The following is a 25,621-nucleotide window of genomic DNA, read 5'->3' on the forward strand; positions in this document are numbered from 1 at the left end:
TGCTGCTGTCGGTGCAGCCTTCCTATTGCATTGATTAAAGGCCAGTGGAGTAGCTGTTCTTGAAGACTTTTCTGTTTTTCTTTATGGTGGTACTGGGGCTTGAATACTCAGAGCCTCCCACTTGGTAGGTAGGGGCTCTACTACTTGAGCACTGCCTCAAGCCTTTAGTTTGTTTTTCAACTCTTGCTTTTGCCCAGGCAGACTTCAGACCTTGATCCTCCTACCTCCCTTCTGAGTAGATGGTATTACAGGCCTGAACCACCACATCCAGTCTGCCCTGAGAACTTTTCAAAAAGATACGTGGCATTCATTTTAGACCAATTCATTGAGATTTTAAAAGGATATTGACAGAAACACAAATATTTTTATGTTTTAATCTCAGTAACATTTACTGAGTCTTCCTATAGATAATTCACTGTGGGAAATAGAACTAAACTGGGCAAGGACCTCCCTCTTCTATGACCTCACAGTACAATACAGGAGATGACAGGTGCTGATCAGTAATGATGAGGAAGGTGGTGAGAGATTTAAAGCAGACAGTTTCAGGGGTGCTTAGAGCAGATCAGGACTGCTCCTGGCTGGAGCAATCCAGGGGCTGCCCCTCCTCCCTGCCCCAGCCTTATTGTGGGATCCACAGGACGGGAATGATTTAGACACAAACATAGAAACAGTCAGGAAAGGCAGAGCTATCGAAATGTCAGAACCATAATGGAGGTGTTAAGTTCAGCTTAGAAAGGCACCTTAGCCAAATGGGTGGAAAAGGGTTCACTGAAGTTGTAGGACATTTGGAGACTAGATAAGGAATAAGATGCAAGCTGTGGAGCCTGACTTGATCTTTCAGCCATCAGGAAAGCAATCCTGTAAGTCTGTGCAAGGTGATAGAACCTGAGTGAGAATGGTGGGATGAAAGCAGTTGGGGGTTCCAGGAGTTGACTACGTGCGAGGAGGCTAGCTCTGAACTGGACCACTTGATGAAGATGGAGAAGGCTGGGCGTTGCTGGGTTCTCAGAGCAAGAGAAGACTTGGCATTAGAATCAGATCTGAAGGCACCTCACAGCCTTTGCTGAAGCAGATGAGACACAAGTACAGCCCGTGCTGGGTCACGAATGAGAGGAAGCAGCTGGACAAAAATTTCCAACCATGTGCACTTCTTCACTGAGCTCTCCTCTGCTCTGTCCTTCCTAACTGTGCAACATTAACAAATCACTAACCATCACTTTATTTTTGCATTTCTTGAGTTTGTGAATAAGACAGTTAACACGATCTCCTTATTGAATGGAAAATTTGAAGATACCTGAAATGCTACTGGGGGCGCTCCCAGACCATCTCCTCATCTAGGATCATACTGGGTTTGCATAACTTTATACTTTAAAAGAGTAGGAAAGAGGAGTTCTTCCACCCAAAATTCTTTTTACAGTCTACAGCTCTCCTCCATTTAAGAAGATTCTCTATGGAAATTTCTAGTGCTCAATTATTTGCCATGTTGGGGAGTTTCATCTAACTCCTGGGACTGACGTAGCATTACTGCTTCCCAAAGTGTGTTGCAAAGGTGGATGGAGAGTTCTCTGAGCAGAATACACTTGAGATGTGGTGGGCTGAACAATGTCAACAGGCCCCTTTGTCGTGGGACTTCTCAGTGCCCTCAGCATACCGTGTGTCATAAAATCTCCACAGGGCACAGTAGTGTGTTCCTGTCTCACACCTAGCTGATTAAAACCCACTTTTCATGCATTATAACTCACTTTCAAGCATCTATTTGCAACTCAGAGTGACCTGGGAGCCCCAGGGAGGACGACCGAGATGTGCACCCAGAACCAGTAAAACAAGCCATCTCCTGCATCTGGCAAGAACATGTTGCTTCAAATCCAGCAGTCATTCTTCCTCAGAAAGTCTACTGTCATGAACATCTGTCTAGTTATAGCAATTTTTGCTTTGTGTATTTATTCAGTACTTATAATTTTTTATTGTTTTTCTATCATCCTAGACAATTTATGCTTTAATCATGACACAACACACAGAGTGTGAAACTATAGTGACCCTTTTCCTAGAATATTGAGGCCAGCCTTCACCACTGTGCCTCCAAGAAATAAGACTCCATGAAGAGAAAAACAAGGATGACAAAGGGAAAGCACACATGGGGTGACCAATGGGTGAAAGAAACAAAACCAGGAAAACAGGAAATAGTCACATCAAGGTCCTAGAAATGTTTATCAAGCTGGAATAGTGTCCCAAAGCCAACATGATCATATGTAGGTGAAGCAAGAGTAAAACTTGTTATTCAGTTAGATGCCAGTGGCCCGTGTCTGTGTTGTAACTACTCGGGAGTTGAGATCAGGAAGCTTGAGGTTAAAGGCCAAGTCAGGCAAAAAGTTAGTTGAGACCCATCTCAACCAACAACTGGGCGCCATATGGCATGCCTGTTGTACCAAGTTATGTGGGAGGCTGAGATCATGAGAATCATGGATTCAGGCAAGCCAGGGCAAAAAACAAATTTCTTGAGACCCCTATCTCAAGGGAGAAAAGCTGGGCGTGTAAACGTCATCCTAGCTACAGCAGGAAGTGTAAAAGAGGAAGATTGCAGTCCAGGCTGGCCTGGGCAACAGACTAGACCCTATCCCCAAAATAATCAGAGCAAAACAAGCTGGAGGCATGGCTCAAGCAGTAACATGCCAGCCTCTCAAGCACAAAGCCCTGAGTTCAAATCCAGTACTGTCAAAAAATTATTGTTTTTACACCTACACTCACACATACAAATCCATCATAAAAATACAGATGCAACCTGATGTATGGGCACCTAAATAAATTCACATCTCCCAACACATTCTCAACAATAAATAAGTAAATGGATGAATAAGTAAATATGAACAAATACAAATAAAGCCACACAAGAATGATAATAGAGTGGTAGTGTGGTGGTTACCAGTACCAGCAGGTGTGGAGAGTGAGAAGGTTGGGGAGATGTTGGTCAAAGGACACAAAATTTCAGATAAGAGGAATAAATTTGAGAACTCTACAACATGATGATTGTATTAATATACTGCATTGTGTTGAAAATCACCAAAAGTAAATTTTAAACATTCTCACCACAAAAAGGTGAGTATGCAAAGGATACTATGCTAATTAACTCAATTTAGCTGAAACTATATACTGATTTCAAAACATTGTGTCGTGTGCATATAAATAATTTTTGTTAGTAAAAAATTAATTTCAAAAATTACACAAGACATACATTTACATAACTGGAAATCAGAGAACTTCAAATTATCAGTAAGTAGAAAAATCAATTTCACATATCAGTGAGCTACCTCCCACAGCCTGGGAAATGCTGCGGGTGAGAGAGGAACAAGGGATGGGCCTGAGGATTGACCTAACGTTACTCAATAAGAAAATCAGGCTCAGAAACACAACAATGGGATTGGACTTTGAGCACATGATAAAAGCGAGAGCACACAAGGAAGGGGTGAGGATAGGTAAGACACCTAAAAAACTAGCTAGCATTTGTTGCCCTTAACGCAGAGAAACTAAAGCAGATACCTTAAAAGCAACTGAGGCCAATAGGAAAAGGGGAACAGGTACTAGAGAAAAGGTTAGATCAAAAAGAATTAACCTAGAAGGTAACACCCACGCACAGGAAATCAATGTGAGTCAATGCCCTGTATAGCTATCCTTATCTCAACCAGCAAAAACCCTTGTCCCTTCCTGTTATTGCTTATACTCTCGCTACAACAAAATTAGAAATAAGGGCAAAATAGTTTCTGCTGGGTATTGAGGGGGTGGGGGGGAGAGGGAGGGGGCGGAGTGGGTGGTAAGGGAGGGGGTGGGGCAGGGGGGAGAAATGAACCAAGCCTTGTATGCACATACGAATAATAAAAGAAAAAGGAAAAAAAAAAAAAGAAAATCAGGCTCAGAAAGCTGAAGATTCAGAAGTTCGGTACAAAATGCAGAAACATGATCCAGGGAGAGCACAGTCTTCCTTGGAGAAAGAACTTAAATTGTGCCTTGGACCTGAGAGAATCAGTCCAGAAAGGCAGCTATGGAGGAGAGTAGATGAAAAGCATGGGGTAGTACCATTTGGAAGAAGCCTAGTGAATGAAAATAGAAGCAGTGGAAACTTAGGATCATGTAAGAAGAAAATTTTTAAAACTCAAAACTCAGATAAATTATTCCCCATTGTCCCCAGTCTTCCCTACACCAATGTGTGTCTAATAAAGCAGCCATAGTTTGCAGACAGAAGGTCTGGGTGCCTTTTAAACTAGAAATCTTGTATCCCACAGACCAGAACTGTCCACAGAAATGCAGAAATACAAGAAATGTTTGCTTGCCATATTCATCCTCATTCCCCCTTTCCTTATGCCCACCTCCTCCGATTGATACACAATCCCCAGAAAGATCTATTTTACCCTCCTACCTTCATTTCATTTTTTAAGTGTATATTGATGGTCCACGGGGGTTTCGCCTTGTTGTTTCAGGCCTGTATAGATTGTGCTTTAGTCAAATTAGCCTATTACTCACTGTTTCTCTATCACCACACTCCCCTAATATTCATCAGCTTACAGTACAGTGCATTTTATTATATTCACATATAGATGCATTGTTTCAATAGTTTTCATTCTCTTACATTTTCTTTCCCTCTCCCAACTCCTGTAGTCCCCTAGACAGACTCACTAATACACTTTTGTTCTCTCTCTCACTATATATATGTGTGTACATATAAATATATGTACATGTGTATATACATATATATATGACCATATATGTATTTATGTACACATTTAACTTATCAGTCTAGCTTCCACATATGTGGGAAGACATTGTATTCATGTATGAAAATAAAAGAATTAAACCTGTGAAATTGTTCTAAGAAGTAGGGGAGGGGAAGAGGGAGAATAGAGAGGATAAATCCAACTAAGATATATTGTAAGCACATATGTAAATATCACAATGTATCAAATATTATATGCTAATAAAATTTTTTTAAAAAAAGAAATCTTTTTCTGGACTAAGTCACTCTAAAAAGAAACAGAATGTGGGAATTCAGAGTACTTCATCTGGTGACTATAGTTAACAAAGTGTTGTAGTCTTGAAATCACTGAGTAGATTTTGTCTTACTGTGAAAACCATATGTGAAATAATGCATGTTAAGTAGCTTGATTTAACCATTCTCCAATTTGTCTTTCACAACATTGTGTTATAGAAGGTAAACATATACAAATGCTTACTTGTTAACCAAATAATAAAGTACAGTTTTAAGAATTCAGCTAATGAAAACTTACTCTCAAAATACAAGTAGGTGAGATGTAGCTCTTGTGCAGAAATCTCTGAGAGGATGGAGTCATAAATTGAGCAGCAGCTTGGCGTGTCTGTAAGGAAGCGGAGAAAACCAGTAGTAGAGCATGGGGATATAAAGCAAGGAGAGCAATACAACACTCACCAGCCCACATACCCCGAGACTCCATGTTAACACTAGGGCCCTGTGCTGTGTGAAGATGGAGTAACACAGACCAGGTTTATGCCCCACATGAAACAACACAAACTCAAGCAGACAAAACAATAGAAAAACACATGGATCAATGGCTGCCAAGACTCCAGAGGTGATGAAGGAGAGCACTTCCTGAGATGCTGGAAACTGGCAGTAGCCCATTCCTGAGCTAGTCAGCTCTGACTACCCAGCTGCATTTAGACAGCTTTCTTATTGGCTAGGCTTCCTAGAACCTTGCCGTGTGAGGGCTGTGTTCTATAGGAAGCCCACTCCAGAGCCAAGGATGCTTGAAGACACCTTCAACAAGGAAAATGTGTGACAGAACCAACATTACAAAGTGAGAGGGAGAATGCGAGACCTTTCCTCACAGGTAAATGAGTGAAGAATTTATAAAAATAGAAGTGATTCTCCAAAGGCATGAGTGTGTCCCATTTTGGCCAAAAGAGGAATGTGAAATGCACATGCATGGCAGAAATTTGAGGCTGAGATCCAACCCAGGGAGGACCAAGGACCAAGGGTCACCAATCAGGTATCACCTAGATCCTCAATGCACAGCTCATATTTTCAGAGCATCCTTAGCAAACACAGCCTTGTTTAATAATTACATCTATAAACAGAAATTAGCATAGCTGTTAATGGAACATATTTTAACATGTGATAATAAGCCTGGTAAAAATATTAACATTTATTGCATATGTTGTCTGTCCCTGTCTGTCAAACTGGTTTCCTTCACTAGCCAAGGGAGTTCTGGCCACCAGCCTTGGAAAAACTACTGACATCTCTTAGTTCATAAATGCTAGATTTAAACCTATAAGGCTTCTTCATCAAAATAACTTTAATAAGGCCAGGTGTGATGGTGCATACCTGTAATCCCAGCACTCGAGAGCCTGAAGTAGGAGGATTATAAGCTTGAGGCCAGCCTGGGCTATATTGTGAGATACTGTTTCTAAACACCAAAAGCCAAAATAACCCTAAAAAATATTTACATGTTTATTAGATTTTTTGACTGTGATAAAACACCTAAGAAAAAATAATTTAAAAGGACGAGGTGGTTTTTTGGCTAATGGCTTCAGAGATTTCAGTGCCAGTTTGGCTGGATCTACTGCTTTGGTCCCGGGGCAAGCAGAACAGGGAGGAAGAGCCATACTGAAGGAAAGCTGTTCACCTCCTGGCAACAGGAAGCAAAGCAAGAAGAAAAGAGGCCAGGGCAAGATATACCCTTGAAAGACACCCTCCAGTGACCTACTTCCTCCAACCAGGCCTCACTTTCCACAGTACCACCACCTGTCAATCCTTTATTCGGCTATTTAACCCGTAAATGAATTAATCCATTGATAAAACTAGAGTCTTCATGATCCAATTACTTTCCAAAAGACACCTCTGAGCACTGCTTGCATTGGGGATTAACCTTTAATACATGAACCTTTGGGGCGGGGTGGGGAGGACAATTCATATCCAAACCATAGAACATGCACATGCATATGTAAATATATCTAGTTATGGGACATACATAAACATATAAAGAACCAGACAAATACGTATGCATATAAAATACAGAAGTTTATTCACACATTTATGGATCTCTGACAGTCTGGGTGCGTCACCATATTAATTGAAAGAAAAGCCAGGACTGTATTTTCTATAAATGTTACATAAACAAATGAAAACAAATTTAACAGATACACATAGCTACCTTATGCATCAACTTATAAGTAAATCTATAAACACTTGGGTATTAACCAGGCCTGACCCTGTTGAGCTTCCAAGATGAGAGGAGCTCAGGTGTGTACAGGGTGGTATGGCTGTAGACAAAAAAAAAAAAAAAAAACCAGCAGATTTTCTATACACCAACAATAAACTCAAAACTTTCAAAAGAATTGGGAAAGCAATGTCATTCACAATAGCCTGAAGAAATAAAATAAATAGGCAAAAAGTTAGCCAAAGTTCTTAAAAACCTTTACAATGAAAACTATAAGGTACTGAAGAAATTGCAGAAGACACTGGAAAATGGAAAGACCTCCCATGGTCTTTCATGAATAAATATAGTTAAAGTGTCCATACTACCAAAACTGATACACAAATCCAATGCAATCCCCATCAAAATTCCAATGACATTTTTCACAGAAGTAGAAAAATCCTAAAATTCATACGGAAGCACAAAAACTCCAGACAGTCAAAGCAATCCTGAGAAAAAGAGCAATGCTAGGTGTATCATAATACCGGGTATCACACTATTCTACAGTGCCATAGTAACAAAAACAGTGTGATACAGGAAGAAATACAGACACACAGACCAATTGGGACAGATTAGAATATCCAGAATAAGCCCAAACAGGCACTTCCATCTGATTCTTGACAACACCAAAATCATATAGTGGGGAGAAAGAAGTCTCCTTAACAAGTTGTGCTGAGAAAACTGGAAAGGAATAAAGAACACGAGCAAAGGTAACTGTATAGATCAATTAAATAGCAATATTATTGTATTTTTCATTTGTAAGCCTCCTTGTTCCACATTAGTTTTTAAAATTTGCCAAAAATAACAATTATAAATATATGAAAATGGGTCAACAATGTATAAAGACAATAACAATAGAAAGGGAAGAACAGACACACAGAAGGTGAGCATTTATATATAACACTCAAGCTAAGGTAGTATTAATTCAAACTACAATTTTACAATTTTAAGAGGAAAACTGTAACCCTCAGGCTAATTAACAAGAAAATTACTTCTAAAACTCCAGTAAAGGAAATGAGAAATGGTACACTGCAAAAAATTAATCAAACACAAAAGAAGGCAATGATTGAAGAATTAAGAAAAATATATAATTTAATCACATTATTAATTTTAATCATATATATAATCAGACAAAATAGACTTTATGTCACACACTGTTACAAGAGACAAAGAAGGACATCACATGTTGATAAGAAGGTCAGTCCATCAAGAAACTGACAATTACAATATACAAATCTAGCAATAAGGCCCAAAATACATGAAGCAAAAATATACAGAATTAAAGAGTAATATAGCCATTTTTACAATAATAGTTGGAGGCACGCTTATATGACTAGATAGAAGAGCAATAAAGAAATGAAGAACTTGAATAACATTATAAATAGCATTAGAAACTAACTTCATCTAACAGATATACACAGAACACTATACCTGAAAGAAGAAAATACACATTTTCTAGGTGTGTGTAGAATATTCTCTAACATAGATCAGATGTTAGATTATATGAAAGTTTTCAGTAAACTTAAAAAGATTTAAATTAACCAAAGTTTTTTCACCAACCACAAGGGAACAAAATGAGAAATAAATAAAAGTCTAATAATTCACAAATATGTGAAAATTACCCAACATGCTCTCAACCAATAGGTCAAAGAACAAATACCATGGGAAATTAGAAAGTACTTTGAATCAAAGGAAAATAAGACACAACTTACAAAAATTTATGGTATACAGTGAAAGCAGAGGGAATTTATTAAATCCTATATTAAAAAAGAACAAAGCCCTCAAATTAATAATCTATTTCTATTTAGTGTTTTAGATTATTTATTTATTTATTTACTTATATTTTTGGTGGTGCTGGGGACCAAACTCATGGCCTCACCCATGCTAGACAACTACTGTACCTTCAACCCTCTATTTCCACTTAAAGGAGCAAAAAAGGAGAGCAAACTAAACCTAGAGCCAGGAAAGTGATGAAATAAAGATCAAAACAAAGATGAATAAAATAAGAATAGGAAAAAAAAAAAGAAGAGTCAATGACACCAAGGGTTGGTTCTTTCAAAAAGTCAACAAAATTGACAAACTTTTATCCAGGATGTCCAATAATAATTTTTTAAATGACTCAACTTATCACATCAGAAATGAAAGTGGGAACATTCGCCACTGACCCTAACATAAAGTAAGGGGTGCTGAAAGGGCTGGAGTGTTGGTATACAACTGAAGTCATCATCCGTTTGAAGCACAAGGCTGTAACTTTTAAGATGTTTGTATAATTGCCATGATAATCACAAAAAGATATTTGTAGGCTTTTTAGATTAAAAGACAAACATAGGCTGAAAATGAAAGGATGGAAAAAGATATTCCATGTAAGTTGTAGTGAAAAGAGCAGGACTGCCTATGTTTATATCAGAAAAATGGACTAATTAAAAAAATCATTACCAGAGGCAATGAAGGCCATTCCATGATGATAAAAGAGCCAAATCTCCAAGAAGATACAACAACTACAAATTTTCCTGTACCAAATCTCAGACCTCCAAAATGTATAAAACAAATATTGACAGACTTTAACAGAGAAATATGCAACAAGATAACATAGAAGACTTAGATACCCTATTTTCAATAGTGGATAGGAAACCATACAAAAGGTGAAGAAGGAACAGGACTTGCCTAACACTGCACCAACAGGATCTAAACGACATGCATAGAACTCTTCACACGACAGAATACATTTTTCTCTAGAGCACATTGAACATCATCCAGGATAGAACACATGTTAAGCCACAAAACAAGTTTAACAAATTCAGGAATATCTAAATCATATAAGGTATTTTTCCAATCATAATGAAATAAAACTAAATCAATAGCAAGAGGAAAAGTAGATAATCCACAATTATGAAGAACATACTCTTAAAGAACAAGTGGTTCAAATAAGAACTCAAAAGGGATATTAGAAGATAAATTTAGACAAGGGATAATGAAAATACAATCCACCAAAATTTATGGGATGCAACAAAATCAACATTCAAAAATCAGTTATTTCTGAACACAATGAACAATCTCAGAAGGAAATCAAGAAATAACCCTATATACAATAGCAGCAAAAATGTACTAAGAGATATGCTTACCAAAGAGATTTTACACTGAAAACTGTGAAACAAATTGAAGGTGACAAGACAAATGGATAGACATTTGTCTATCCATTTAAATATGCATACTACCAAAACCAATCTATACACTCAATGTTATCCCTATCAAATCCTCTTGGCATTTTTAATGAAATAAAAAAAGAAATTCTAAAAATTTATTCAGAACAAAAGACTCCAATTAGTGAAAACAATCTTGAACAAGAACAAAGCTTGAGGTATAATACTGCCTGATTTCTACATATACTCAAAGCTCCAATAAATCAAAATACTATGACAGTGACATGAAAACTCCATGTAGACCACTGGAATAGAGTAAGGGAACCAGAAATAAATTCACACATCTAGAGTCAAATGATCTTTGACCATGGGATGACTATTAGAAATAAAAATAGCAAGTGTTGGCCAGGATATGGATAAAATGGAGCCTGGTACAGAGTTGGTGGTAAAATGGTTTGACTGTTATGAGAAAGAGCTCCTCAAAGGCTTGAAAGTAAACTACTCTGTAATTCAGAAATGCCATTCTTGAGCATATACCTAAAAGAATTGAATTCAGAGTCCTGAAGAGAAAGCTGTGCATGCATGTTCACAGCAGAATTATTCACAATAACCAAAAGATGCAAGTAACCATGAAGGGACAAATGAGTAAACAAAGCATGGAATACACACGCAAGAGAATATTATTTAGTTAGAAGCAATCAATCACACGCTGCAATATGGGTGGACCTTGAGGATCAGTTAGTCACAAAAAGACACAGGATCCACATGTATGAGAAATGAAGTGGAAGACTTCACGGGAACAGAAAGTAGAATGGTGGTTACCAGAGACAGGGCAGAAGGAATGAGGAAGCACATTTTGGGATTTGCGAGATGAAAAACTGCTGGACAGCTGTCTCTCTACAAGGCAAATACACTTAACACAAGTGAAGTGGACAACTAAAAATGGTTAAGATGGTAAATTTTATGCTTTTGTTTTGTTTTGTTTGCAGTACTGGGGCTTGAACTCAGAGCCGACACCTTGAGCCATGCCACCAGGCCTTTTTTGTGACGTTCTAATTTTGAGGTAGGGTCTCATGAACTATTTGCCTGGTCTGGCTTCGAACCACAATCCTCCTGATCTCTGCTTTCCAAATAGCTAGGATTACAGGGGTGAGCCACAAGTGCCCAGCAGGCTTTGTGTTTCTAACCACAGTAAAGAGAGAGAATTATGATACTACCCAGCAATGCCATTTTCGCATATACCCAAAAGATGTGAAAACACTTGTATAGAAATGTCCATAGCAGTATTATTCACAATAGTAAAAAGGTGCTAGCAACCCACATTTCTGCTAATGGATGAGTCAGTGATGTTATTCACATCATCAAATGCGATCTGTACATTCTACAGAGAAGTATCTCTCAGTCACAAAAAGGAATGATGTATTGATAACTCAGAAGTCACATATTGGATGTTTCCATTCACATAAAGTATCCAGAGTAGTTAAATTCCATAGAGGCACAAAATAGACTGCCAGCTACCGGGAGGTGCTGGGAGGAGAGACGGGGGTGACAACTTATGGCTGTGGCATTTTCTTCAGGAATGAGCAAATGCTCTGGAACTAGACAATGGCAATGGCGTGCACTAGTGAGGAATGCACTAAATGCTGTCAAATTGTGCCTCTTAAATGTTCAATTTTATGTTAGGTGAATGTTGACTTTAACTTTCTAAAATTTTTTACTGTTTTAAAATTTTGTTTCCAAATTTAGTAGTTAAAAAGGAGAAGGTTATATGATGTATCCTGAACAAGTAAACGTGATTCTCAGCCAAAGCAAATGGTATCACTTGTGACTCAGGATCCATATATTTTATTTCCCTATAGTTTATTCAAAAGTTATCACATCCCTAACCTTGTTGATAAATTAAAAAGTTAAAGCCAAAGATCATACCCACTTTCTCATTTTTAAACAGTTTCCATTTAATTGATGGCAATAATTAGTAGAGGGCACTGAAGGGAAGGGCATTTTGAAGCCTGGGGTGTTGTTATTTCTTAATAACACAAAAGACATCCCAGTTGTATCAAAAAGGCCAGGGGAGAGAATGGGGGATGATACGGATGGTTAAGTTCCTTTCTTGCGTGATGACCATGCTCAGAAACTGATTATGGTGGTAAGTGCACATCTCTGTGAACATAATAAAAACACTGGGTTATATACCTTAAGTGGGTGAACTGCATGATACATTAATGATCTCAATAAAGCTGTTAAAAAGTAAAAGAATGTCAACTAGCATACTCTTCCCACAGAAATATATTTCATGGGGGAAAAGTCACCAGAGACAGATTTTTTTTCTAAAACTCAGTTATACTGTAAACTATTTCTTAGTATTTAGAGGAGAAAGAAGGTCACTGATGTACAACAAAAATCTTACTTTTATGTGAGAAAAAAGGGAAAATACATTTATTTGCATGATTCAATACAGAATGTTCTCAATGTTCAATTAATAAATATTTGCAGCTATTTAGTTTGTATCCTGTTCTTATTACTTAATGGCTAATGGCTAAAAAAATGCACAATTAAAGGAGTATGGGGGGAGTGAATCAAACTAAGATATAATATAAGCACTTTTGTAAATGTCACAATGTACAACAATATGCTAATAAAAAATAAAAAGTAAAAATGCATCAGTGACACTACCTTCAACATGGACAGTTTTGCCTATGATGCTCACAGACAGATGCCCTTAATAGGACAGTCTTGCATATGTTGTTATGTCCTTGAGGGAAATCTGTTTGAAATGCTCTACCTCTCATTTGTTTACACATTTCTGCAGCCTAGAATCATCCGTATAGCTAATTTTGTAATGTACCTTTCCAAGTTAGATTTCATATTAGTATGCACAGTGTACTGGGTTCCATCCTAAGCACCCAAAAAAACAAAAACAGAAACAAAAAACCCACATTGATTCCCTTCTCTATGCTAAGTCTTGCATTATTGGATGGAATAAAGTTCTCTGATGCCAAGAAGGACCAAACACAGGGATTTTTGCCTCTGTTCCTTACAACAGACAATACTTAATAGCAGGCAACTTTTGCCTGAATTATTTTCATTCATTTCCCAAGGAGACACATCTTGTGCCTCAAAACCTTTGAACCTGACATGGCCTCTTCTAGAAAGGTGGGGGCAGAAACAGAATGCAAGCCCATGCATTTTTACCACTGTCCCCATACCCAAAGCCCTCTGCTTCCTTCATCTAGCTGGAGACAGGGTTTGACATGTCCTAACCCCTTGCGCTACTTGTCAGGGCAAAATTGTTGTCATACTACATCCTGATCCCTACTCTTTTCCAGGCATAGTACAGAAAGCAAAGCCAGAAGCAGACCTTTCCCACCATACCCTCTCTGCCTGTGCTGAAGGCCTTTGCTCTTTCCCAAACAGACATCTGGGTGGCAGAATATCTTTTTTTATTTAACAACAATTCCCAATCTATTAGATCCATCTCTTTACCCTGAGAAATGGTAATTTCACCCAGTGACAATAGATCTTGGGATTCTTATCTGTGTTTCTCATCACAACTCTCTCCTTCACAAGCCCTGTTTATATAACAACCATATCCCTTACTAGTTGCATTCTCAGACTTTAACCCAGTGCCTGGCAAAATGTAGATGCTCAGCAAGTAAGCAGATAAATGGAGAGGAAATAAACTTTAAGAAAATGTAGAGTTCTGGTTACTAGTATTTGGCCGTGTAGAATACTTGCCCAAGCTCCCACAGCAACACCCTCTGGGAAATATATGACAAATAAGTCTTTAAGTGATGGGTAAGCTCAACAGGAAAAGGAAATGGAGATCCCAAATTGTCAGTAACCAAGATGGAACTGAACTCCAGCATGAAGACCATGCCTGATGGGGTGCATTGGGTGCAGATGGGGAGGGGCTGTGGGTGGGAATCACAGTTACTGCTTGTTTCGGTTACCTAGTCCAGTGCTTCTCCAACTCTTTGGTGCATGGAGCCCCTGGGATCTCATCAAAATGCAGACTCTGATCTGCGGACTCTGGGAAAGGCCAAGATTCCACATTTCCCAGCACTCTCCCAAGGGGCTCACTTTGAGCAGCAAGGATGAAGCCTTGAGTTTCACTAACCACATGGACAGCTGATGAGTGAGCCCTCACATCCAATACCAACTCAGGGTTTGTAACTAAAACCCCTATGTTTTGCTGGCACTCTGGAAGAATTATACCCTCAGTGAAAGGGTGGGGAAGGAAAAAAATCTCGACAAGTACAAGGATATGACAGGTTCTGCACCCTCCTTGCTGCATCAACTTCCCAGAATTCTTGATTTTTCTCAACTTCAAATGTGATGTCATTCTTCTATGATTAAGTTCTGATTTTCATACTACTGGTATAATATCTGTGAATTATTCTGCTTGTCTCTCCTGTTGCCCCAGGTTTTGTGCTGATGAAAATGCATTTTTACTTACAGCACCTTTTTGCCAGGAAGACCTGTCTGGTTAAAGTTAGTATAACAACAACAATCATAGCGTATATTCAGTAAAAGACAACATTTAACATTTGTTTTGTGCCAGCACTGCACTAACTTACTTTCCTCATTTGTTTTCATGCAATCTCTTTAACAATTCCATCAGTATCAATAAACATTAGCCCCAACTGTAGGAGAGTAAAACTCACCTTAGAAAATATTAAATATGAAGGACTTCCAGGTTCCACTCCAAGAAGGAAAGTGCTTGTGAGGTCATCATTCTTCTCCCCACAAGAAAAAAATGTAAACTGAAAATCTACAACTCTTCTCAGATTCCCCCAGAAAGTTGAGGTCAAAGGGCAAATGGTGGAAACCAAAAACTGCAGATAGGTGAATGCAGAGAATCACAGCCTACCAGGGGCTGAAGCCAACAGCTGGGGCAGGCACCAGGATAGAGAAACTTAAATTGTAACCAGTGAATTATTGGGAGGCTCTTCATGTCCATTCTCTGCCTTGGCTAAGACTAAGAGTGGAGGCTCTGTTTGCATTAACAAGAGTTAAAACTCTAGAGAGGCCCAGTGTTGGGGAGGGGGAACACATTCATGAATTTTACTTCTAGGAGCGCCTCAGGTGCTCACTGTGAAGGTAGGAAGGAAATCCTCTCCTGCTTCTGGCAAGAAGGAAAGGGAAAATAATCATTCTGAAATATGCCCAGAATATTCTGTTCTCCTTAACAAAAGCCTGCTCTCAAGAAAAATCATTTTACCAGAGCCTAACTAACATGGGAAAGGACAATAGCCTCAGATACCCACTTCCAGCCCCCTGTAGACTTCCTGCCTCACCACTCGAGAAGAGGAAAAGTTGAGAAGCAGTGGTGAAGGTCACCGCCAAGGAGCACAAGCTTCCTAAAAGTCTGAGACCTAACCTATAGGACACCTTCTCTCCTTTCACCTTACCCCACATCAGCAGGACTCCTCTGTAATAATGGGACGACAGTTAAAGTTGCAAGTCTGGAATCCTATTCAAGAAGTCTCTAGGGAAACTCAAACACAGCAAGGGGAGACAAAAAATAAGGCACAAAAAGAAATCTTAGCCTTTGATACTCAGCATTACAGCAAAGAATAAACACGGCCTACCTGCTAGCCAGTTAAACATAGAACTTCACAATAAAGGCCTACTTACTTCAGTTCCTTTTGCCCGACATATCATTTCAGATTTCAAGGAAAAATGACAAGGTGTGCCAAAAGTTAAAAAACAAAATCTGAAGGGAAAGAACAAGTATGGAACCAGACTCAGATGTGGAAGAGATTTTGGAATTCTGAGACCAGGAATTTAAAATGACTATGGTTCATATGCTAAGGGGTTTTCTGGGAAAGAGACAACATGTTAAGGTCAGATAGGCAGCAGAAACAGACAAATGGAAACTCTAAGAAAGACTGAAAAGAAAATGCTAGTTAAAAGTTACAGCTTGACAGCTAAAAGAGTCAACCTGTTATTTGAATCCAGGTCTGCCTGACTTCAAACAAAAACCATAACCTTGAAATCCAGAGCCATGGTGAATTTCAAAGACTTAATTAGTAGGGCATTCCATCTAGCAGCAGCCAAAGGAATGAGACAGAGAGTAGAACAATGGGAGCACCCCAGGCTGCTATAACTTGGAACTCATCATTTAGGTTCTTTATTTTCTTAAAATTTAAACTTGTAATGAACACCAGATGCCTTATTTTTCTATACCTGGCATCTGGATTCTCACAGAGAGAAATAAGCAAGACTCTGGTCAAGGAGCAACATCTTTCCTGCCGTGTAAGGTGAATAGTCTGGCCTCATGGTATAGAAGATGCTTTCCAGATCTAAAGCCCAGCGTCTCTAGGCCTGGTTCATAGGCTCTACTAACTGCAAGGCTGCTATAACTGAACACTTGGGTTAAACATTTCTCCAGCAATACAGCAAGAAAAGGGCGTAGGGAGCACCCTCTTTACCAAGTTTCTTGATGGGCAAGGGCCAATGTATGTGTCCTGGGAAGGAACAAGAAAAGACTTCCAAACCTCCTTTCAGTGTGGGAAATATGCAGAAGAAATCCAGCCAACAGAACAGAAAGAAGAGGACGTGAGCTGAAAGAATGTAGGCCTTCAAGTAAGCATTTCTTTGCCGCAACCACACCTGGGTCTTAAAAAGATGACTTTATCAGTTCCCAGTGACCCAGCCAGGTCTGTGCAACGGACTCTTCCTGTTGTTTTCAGCAGAGATTGTTTTAGAGAGGATTTTGAGCTCCTTTAGAACCATGTGTTCAAGTAGCTTTCTTGTTACAAGGAAATGTAAGTCAACATTCCCTCAGGCTGTGTTTCTGGGAAATGATGGGGATGGAAGGCAATGGGGACAGATGAGACTCAACCCCTCAGTTTTGTAAAAGAGCACAATAGTGACCCATACAGGCTCTCTCTATTCTAAGGGGAGGCAGGCTTAGTCAGGGGTGGTCCATGGACACTAAGATCTCCTGGAAAAAACAGAAGCAAAAGTGCTGATGCAGCTCATCTGGGAAGCTCAGAGGTGTTTTTTTTTTTTTTTTTGTTCATTTCTCAGTTTCTTAGCATACTTTCATTGGAAAAAAATTTGTTTTTGGTGGTACTGTGATTTGAACTTAGGGCCTCGTACTTGTATAGGTATTTCACCACTTGAGCCACATTCCCAGCTCTTTTTGCTTCAGTTATTTTTCAAATGAAGTCTTGTGATTTTGCTCAGGCATGTGTGGACTAAGATCATCCCACCTATGGCCTCCCAAGTAGCTGGGACCATAGGCACATGCCACCATACCTGGTTCATTAGTTAATATAGGATCCTACTAACTTGTTGCCTGTGCTGGCCTTCAACCACAATCCTCCTGACGTTTGCTTCCTGAGTAGCTGGGATTACAGAAGTGAACCACTGTGCCTTGCCTTAATTTGAAAAAAACTTAATGTGTAAGATTACAATTAAGAAATGTAAAATTCACCCCCAATCTGACACCCAGACATAAAGCATCATCAACATTTGGTGACCATGATTCCAGCTACTTCTCTAAGCATGCCAGAGAGCTGGCAGGAGCTATAAATAGATGTATCCTTTATTCAGTGAACTTTCAGGGAGCCTCTACACTGAGCTGAGCCCTGACTTGGCCACCAGAGAAAAGACCTAGCAGAGAAAAGAACAACTGACCTGCCTGCATGCAACTGAAACTGATAGTAACAGATTAACAGATAAATGAGACACATCAGGTGGTGATAAACATCACGAGACAACAAGAAGCAGACTGTAGCAGGGACGACTGTTTAGATAGGTAGTAAGGGAAGAACTCTTGAAAAAAGTAACTGAGGCTATTGGAGAGCAGATTGCTCCAGACACAGGGACCTCAAGGGCAGAGTCCTTCAGATGGACATGGCAAGTGTCCGAGAGCAATAAGGAGGCCGGTGTGGAGGAGAATCCAAGAGAGGCTAGCATTGGGTCAGAATGGCATCTGTCAGGCACTTAGTCTCAAGAGCACCAGGACGGTGACCACTACTCGGATAAAGAGCACAGGTCACTGGGAGGTTTTAACAGGGAAGGATATAAACTGACACTTTCACAATTACTCTGATTTTCATATGAGGAGCCACAGTAGGAACCAAGAGTGGACAGGGCAGTGAGTCTTGAGGCTATTTCAGCAAAACAGAAGTGCAATGACAGGGCCTGCAGGAAGACAGTCAAGTGGTCATGTGGAAATATTCTGACTATGCTTTCAGAAGTAGAGATGGGGCAAGTGCACACCAATCTGCCTTCAGCCCCAGAAACACCTGAGAATCTGGGATGTAGCCTCATTGCAAGAATGCAAAGTGCTGAAGGTCACAGGCAGGCAAGGGCCGGGCTGGAGTGACTGCGTACCGAGCATCACCTCAGAGCACCCTCTACCTGGCATTTGGAAAGCATTGGAATTCTTGAAATGCTACTGCCCTGAAGAGTGGAGGCAAATCAGTAGCAGTGTGAAAGAGCTGCTGACTTCACGAAGCTGGGGAGGAGCTTGATCCTTTCACATGACATACACTTGCCGCCCACGCAAAAGGACTAGGATTGCTGGATGCTTCCCAGAAGTGACAAGACACGTGCTACGTTGTTGCTGTGCGTGCTTTGCAATCTTCTCTCTTTATTTCTCAAAGCTAAGAAAATGTGGTGCTTGGGAAATCTATTGTGTCTGTGAGTTTGATTCAATCTGACCTAAGACCCTTTTGGTTGTTGTACAGTATTATAGGTAGGGTTACTTGGCAGAATTTGATGAGATGGATATAAGATGTGAGTCAGCTTTCTGACACTACAACAAACATATCAATTTATAAAGAGAAAAGATGTATTTTGACTTACAGGTTTGGAAGATACTGATTCCAAATTACAGTACCACCAGCTTTTTTTACAATTAAAAAGTGTACTAAAACATAAACTCCAACACAATGGTAGTGGGAGACTTTAATACCCCTCATCACCAACAGATAGGTCATCCAAACAAAAACTCAATAAAGAAATCTTAGATCTAAATCATACAATAGATCAAATGGACCTAGCTAATGTCTACAGAGTATTTCATCAAACATCTGCATAATATACATTCTTCTCAGTGGCCCATGAACCTTCTCAAAAATTGATCATATCCTAGGGCACAAAGCAGGCCTCAACAAATACAAGAAAATAGAAATAATGTCATGCATTCTATCTGATCACAATGCATTAAAACTAGAACTCAACAACAAAAATAATAGCAAAAAACATGCAAACAGAAACTGAAAAACACATTGCTCAATAATCAATGGGTCATTGATGAAGTAAAAGATGAAATTAAAAGGTTCCTGGAAGTCAATGAAAATGAAAACACAACCTACCGGAACCTATGGGACACAGCAAAGACAGTCCTGAGAGGAAAGTTTATAGCCATGAGTGCATATATTAAAAGGACAGAAAGATCTCAAATCAACGACATAATGCAACATCTCAAACTCCTTGAAAAACAAGAACAAGCAAAACCCCAAACAAGCAGAAGGAGAGAAACAGTAAAAATAAGAGCTGAAATCAATGAAATAGATACAAAAAACCATACAAAGAATTAATGAAACAAAAAGTTGGTTCTTTGAAAAAATAAACAGGATTGACAGACCCCTAGCAAACCTGACTAAAATGAGGAGAGAAAAAACCCAAATCAGTAAAATCAGAAATGCAAAAGGGGAGATAACAAGAAGCACCACAGAAATCCAGGAAATCATCAAAGACTACTTTGAGAACCTATATCTACTAAATTTGAAAATCCTGAAGAAATGGACAGATTTCTAGATACTTATGATCATCCAAAACTGAACCAAGAGAACATTAATCACCTGAATAGACCTATAACACAAAATGAAATTGAAGCAGCAATCAAGAGTCTCCCTAAAAAGAAAAGTCCAGGACCTGATGGATTCTCTGCTGAATTCTATCAGACTTTTAAAGAAGAACTAATACCAACCCTCCTAAAACTGTTCCACAAAATAGAAAGAGAAGGAAAACTGCCTAACTCGTTTTATGAAGCCAGTATTACACTCATCCCAAAACCAGGCAAAGACACCTCCAAAAAGGAGAACTATAGGCCAATCTCCTTAATGAACATCAATACAAAAATCCTCAATAAAATAATGGCAAACCAAATTCAACATCAAATCAGAAAGATCATTCACCATAACCAAGTTGGCTTCATCCCAGGAATGCAGGGGTGGTTCAACATATGCAAATCAGTAAATATAATACAGCACATTAATAGAAGAAAAGACAAAAACCACATGCACAGAAAGCCTTTGACAAGATCCAACACCATTTCATGATAAAAGCTCTAAGAAATCTAGGAACAGAAGGAAAGTACCTCAACATTATAAAAGCTATATATGACAAACCTACAGCCAGCATTATACTTAATGATGAAAAACTGAAACCATTCCCTCTAAAATCAGGAATGAGACAAGGATGACCACTATCCTCACTCCTATCCAACACAGTAATGGAATTCCTAGCCAGAGCAATTAGGCAAGAAGAAGGAATAAAAGGAATAAAAATAGGTAAAGAAACTGTCAAAATATCCTTATTTGCAGACGGTATGATCCTATACGTTAAAGACCCAAAAAACTCTACTCAAAAACTCCTGGACACCACCAACAGCTACAGCAATGTGGCAGGATATAAAATCAACATACAAAAATCATTAGCTTTTCCATACACTAATAACAAACAAACTGAGAAAGAATATATGAAAACAATTCCACTCACAATAGCCTCAAAAAAAATCAAATACCTAGAAGTAAACTTAACAAAGGTTGTGAATGGCCTCTACAAGGAAAAGTATAAACCCCTGAAGAAAGAGATTGAGGAAGACTACAGAAGGTGGAGAGATCTTCCAATGCTCATGGATTGGAAGAATCAACATAGTAAAAATGTCGATACTCCCAAAAGCAATCTACATGTTTAATGCAATTCCCCATCAAAATTCCAATGACATTCATCAAAGAGACCGAAAAATCTACCCTAAAGTTCATTTGGAAACACAAGAGACCATGAATAGCCAAGGCAATACTGAGCAAAAAGAGCAATGCTGGAGGTATCACAACAACCTACCTCAAACTATATTACAAAGCAATAGCAATAAAAACAGCATGGTACTGGCAAAAAAACAGACATGAAGACCAGTGGAACACAATAGAGGACCCAGATACGAACCCATACAACTATACCCACCTCATTTTTGACAAAGGTGCTAAAAATATACGATGGAGAAAAGACAGCCTCTTCAAAAAAACTGCTGGGACCAAAAGACTGTTACTCCAGAGGCACCTGCACACCCATGTTTATTGCGGCACTATTCACAATAGCCAAGTTATGGAAACAGCCAAGATGTCCCACCACTGACGAATGGATTAAGAAAATGTGGTATCTATACACAATGGAATTTTATGCAGCCATGAAGAAAAACAAAATGTTATCATTCGCTGGTAAATGGATGGAATTGGAGAACATCAGTCTGAGTGAGGTTAGCCTGGCTCAAAAAACCAAAAATCGTATGTTCTCCCTCATATGTGGACATTAGATCAAGGGCAAACACAACAAGGGGATTGGACTATGAGCACATGATAAAAGCGAGAGCACACAAGGGAGGGGTGAGGATAGGTAAGACACCTAAAAAACTAGCTAGCATTTGTTGCCCTTAACGCAGAGAAACTAAAGCAGATACCTTAAAGCAACTGAGGCCAATAGGAAAAGGGGAACAGGTACTAGAGAAAAGGTTAGATCAAAAAGAATTAACCTAGAAGGTAACACCCACGCACAGGAAATCAATGTGAGTCAATGCCCTGTATAGCTATCCTTATCTCAACCAGCAAAAACCCTTGTTCCTTCCTATTATTGCTTATACTCTCTCTACAACAAAATTAGAAATAAGGGCAAAATAGTTTCTGCTGGGTATTGAGGGGGGGAGAGGGAGGGGGCGGAGTGGGTGGTAAGGGAGGGGGTGGGGGCAGTGGGGAGAAATGAACCAATCCTTGTATGCACATATGAATAATAAAAGAAAAATGAAAGAAAAAATATGCAAAAAAAAAACTGCTGGGAAAACTGGTTAGCAGTCTGCAAAAAAACTAAAATTAGATCCATGTTTATCACCCTGTACTAGTACCAACTCAAAATGGATCAAGGACCTTAATATCAGACCTCTAAAGTTGGTACAGGAAAGAGTAGGAAATACTTTGGAAGTAATAGGTATAGGCAAGAACTTCCTTAATAGAACACAAGCAGCTCAGCAAGTAAGAGAAAGTATAGACAAATGGGACTTCATAAAACTAAAAATCTTCTGCTTAACAAAAGAAATGGTCTCTAAACTGAAGAGACCACCCACAGAGTGGGAGAAAATATTTGCCAGCTACACATCGGACAAAGGACTGATAACCAGAATATACTGGGAACTTAAAAAACTAAACGCTCCCAAAATTAATGAACCAATAAAGAAATGGGCAAGTGAACTAAACAGAACTTTCTCAAAAGAAGAAATTCAAATGGCCAAAAAACACATGAAAAAATGCTCACCATCTCTAGCCACAAAGGAAATGCAAATCAAAACCACACTAAGATTCTACCTCACCCCTGTTAAAATAGCCATCATTAGAAACACCACCACCAACAGGTGTTGGCGAGGATGTGAGAAAAAAGGAACCCTTTTACACTGCTGGTGGGAATGCAAACTAGTGCAACCACTCTGGAAAAAAATTTGGAGGCTTCTTAAAAATCTAAACATTGATCTACCATTTGATCCAGCAATGCCACTCTTGGGGATATACCCAAAGACTGTGACACAGGTTACTCCAGAGGCACCTGCACACCCATGTTTATTGCAGCACTATTCACAATAGCCAAGTTATGGAAACAGCCAAGATGCCCCACCACTGATGAATGGATTAAGAAAATGTGGTATTTATACACAACAGAATTCTACTCATCCATGAAGAAAAATGAAATCTTATCATTTGCAGGTAAATGGATGGAACTGGAGAACATCATTCTGAGTGAGGTCAGCCAGGCTCAGAAGACCAAAAATCATATGTTCTCCCTCATATGTGGACTTTAGATCAAGGGCAAATACAAGAAGGTGATTGGACTTTGGTAACATGGTAAGGCGAGAGCACACAAGGGAGGTATGAGGATAGGTAAGAAACCTAAAAAACACGATAGTATTTGATGTCCTCAATGCAAAGGAACTAATGCAGAAACTTTAAAGCGACAGAGGTCAAATAGGAGAAGGGGATCAGGAAATAGAGAAAAGGTCGGTCAGTTCAAGAAGAATCAACTTGAAGATTCCAAGATTGCGACTACAGGGAGGAAGCAGAAAGTGTGCTTCCTAAATTCAAATCTTGGAGAGACACTGGAGATACACCTTGCAGGAAAAATCACCAAGAAGAGGCAAAACCCTGACACCTCCACACCCCCAACCTGTGCATAGCATTCCCATGCCACATTTAACGGAGAAACCAGGAGGGCTCCCGCGCCACCAGACGCCAGCTCCTAACCTGCTTGGGAGAAGCAGACCACGAGGGGAGCTAAGCGGCACGTGGTACTCCCACAGACAACCCTGGGAAAAGGGGGTAGTGGGGGAGAGGGAGGGGGTGGGGGGGTAAGAAAGGGGCAAGGGGAAAGGGGGAGAAATAACCCAAACATTGTATGCACATATGAATAAAATAAAAGATAAAAAATAAATCAACTTAGAATGTAACACATGTGTACATGAAAGCAGTGCTAGGAATCTCCCTTACAGCTATCCTTAACTAGCAAAAAAGCTTTGTCCTTATTATTGTTTATACTCTCTCTTCAACAAAATTAGAGATAAGGGACAAGGGGGTAGGGGGGAGTGAGAAGGGGTGGGTGGGAAAGGGAGGGGGTGGAGAAATGACCCAAACACTGTATGCACATATGAATAAACGAAAAAAAAAGTGTGCTAAGTAAGCTGGGTATTGCTGGCTCACACCTAGGTAGTCAGGAGGCTAAGCCAGCTAGTACAAACAGCTCTCAAGACCCCGTCTCCAAAAAAAAAAACCCCACACCAAAATGGACCAGAGGTGTGCATCAAGTGGTAGAGCACCTGCTTTGCAAGAGCAAAATTTTTTTTAAAAGTATGCTAAGAGGTAGCAACAGGTCAGTTGGGAAGCAAAAGAAGAGAAGAATTGGGCCAGAATTTCACTATCCCCTTTAAGCATACACTCCCAGTGACCTGAAGACCTCCCACAAGACCCCACCCCTATCAGTAACTTTGCAAAAATAACTTGTTGCGTGGTTCCTCTAATTTATGAGTCAGAATTAACCCTACCACCTTCCAATAAGTGCCGTCCAGGGAACCAAGTCTTTGCCATAGGGACCTTAAAGGACACAAAAGATACAAACTATATATAGCAGTGAGCAAAGGACAGGAGTCAGGATGACTCCAAGGTTTTGGCACGAGCAACTAAAAGCACAAAGTTGATAATGACTAAGATGGGAAACACAAAAGGGATGGGGGAAGCAGGACATGGAATCACAGGCTCAGTTTCAGCTGTGTTAGACCTGAGCTGCTTACTGCACATGCCAGTAGAGTAGCGCAGTCAGAGAATCAAACCTATGACTTCTATATCTGTTATCTGAGCTGTATTACATTTTGGTTTATTACCTCTATGAAGAAGAGCACTGTTGTTTGGCATGCTCATCATGGATCAGTAACTTTGTAGAAATAACTTGTTTCAGTGGTTCCTCTAATTTATGAGTCAGAATTTATGTACTCTTATCTTCTGAAAAATAAATAAGTATTCTCTTTCCTGTTCTACTTCTTATGTTTATTTCATCTTCTCTGTCTCGTTGTTCATTGGCCAGTAGCAGCCATCCGCATTCATGTCTCATCACAAATCTTTAAGAAATGCTTCTAGAGCTTCTGTTAATGGAGATTTTCTATGACGTTTCACAAGTAGTCTATACCAATCTAAGGAAATTTTCTCAACACGGTTTCTGAAAGGTTTGTTATTATTGTTGCTTAATCATAGAGATATTAAATTTTGTCACCATGGAGTTATTTAGTTCATAATTACTTTGATAAATTTTTCTTATGTTAAACCATTTGCACATGAGTCAGAAATTCTAAGTATGTTATTGGATTGAAGTAGCAAATATCTTCTCTAGGATTTAACGAGCCTATGCTCGTTAAGTGAAATTGTGCTAATTTTTTAATAAAGTTGACTAGACCCAGGACTTTGGGCATGAGAGTAAGTTAGAATGAATAAAAATCTAAGC

The 25,621-nt window shown here is 39.3% G+C and overlaps 1 protein-coding gene across 1 annotated transcript in view; it reads right to left on the reverse strand.

Moving 5' to 3' along the window:
* Fhl2 (four and a half LIM domains 2) overlaps positions 1-25,621 on the reverse strand; it is a 168,907-nt gene that overhangs the window by 136,265 nt on the left and 7,021 nt on the right. Inside the window, exon 2 of the mRNA XM_074050464.1 lies at positions 5,274-5,360. Within this exon, the coding sequence (XP_073906565.1) occupies positions 5,274-5,360 (87 nt within the window). The remainder of the gene's footprint in view (positions 1-5,273; positions 5,361-25,621) is intronic.

Source organism: Castor canadensis, chromosome 12, assembly GCF_047511655.1.
Source record: "Castor canadensis chromosome 12, mCasCan1.hap1v2, whole genome shotgun sequence".
NCBI lineage: Eukaryota > Metazoa > Chordata > Mammalia > Rodentia > Castoridae > Castor > Castor canadensis.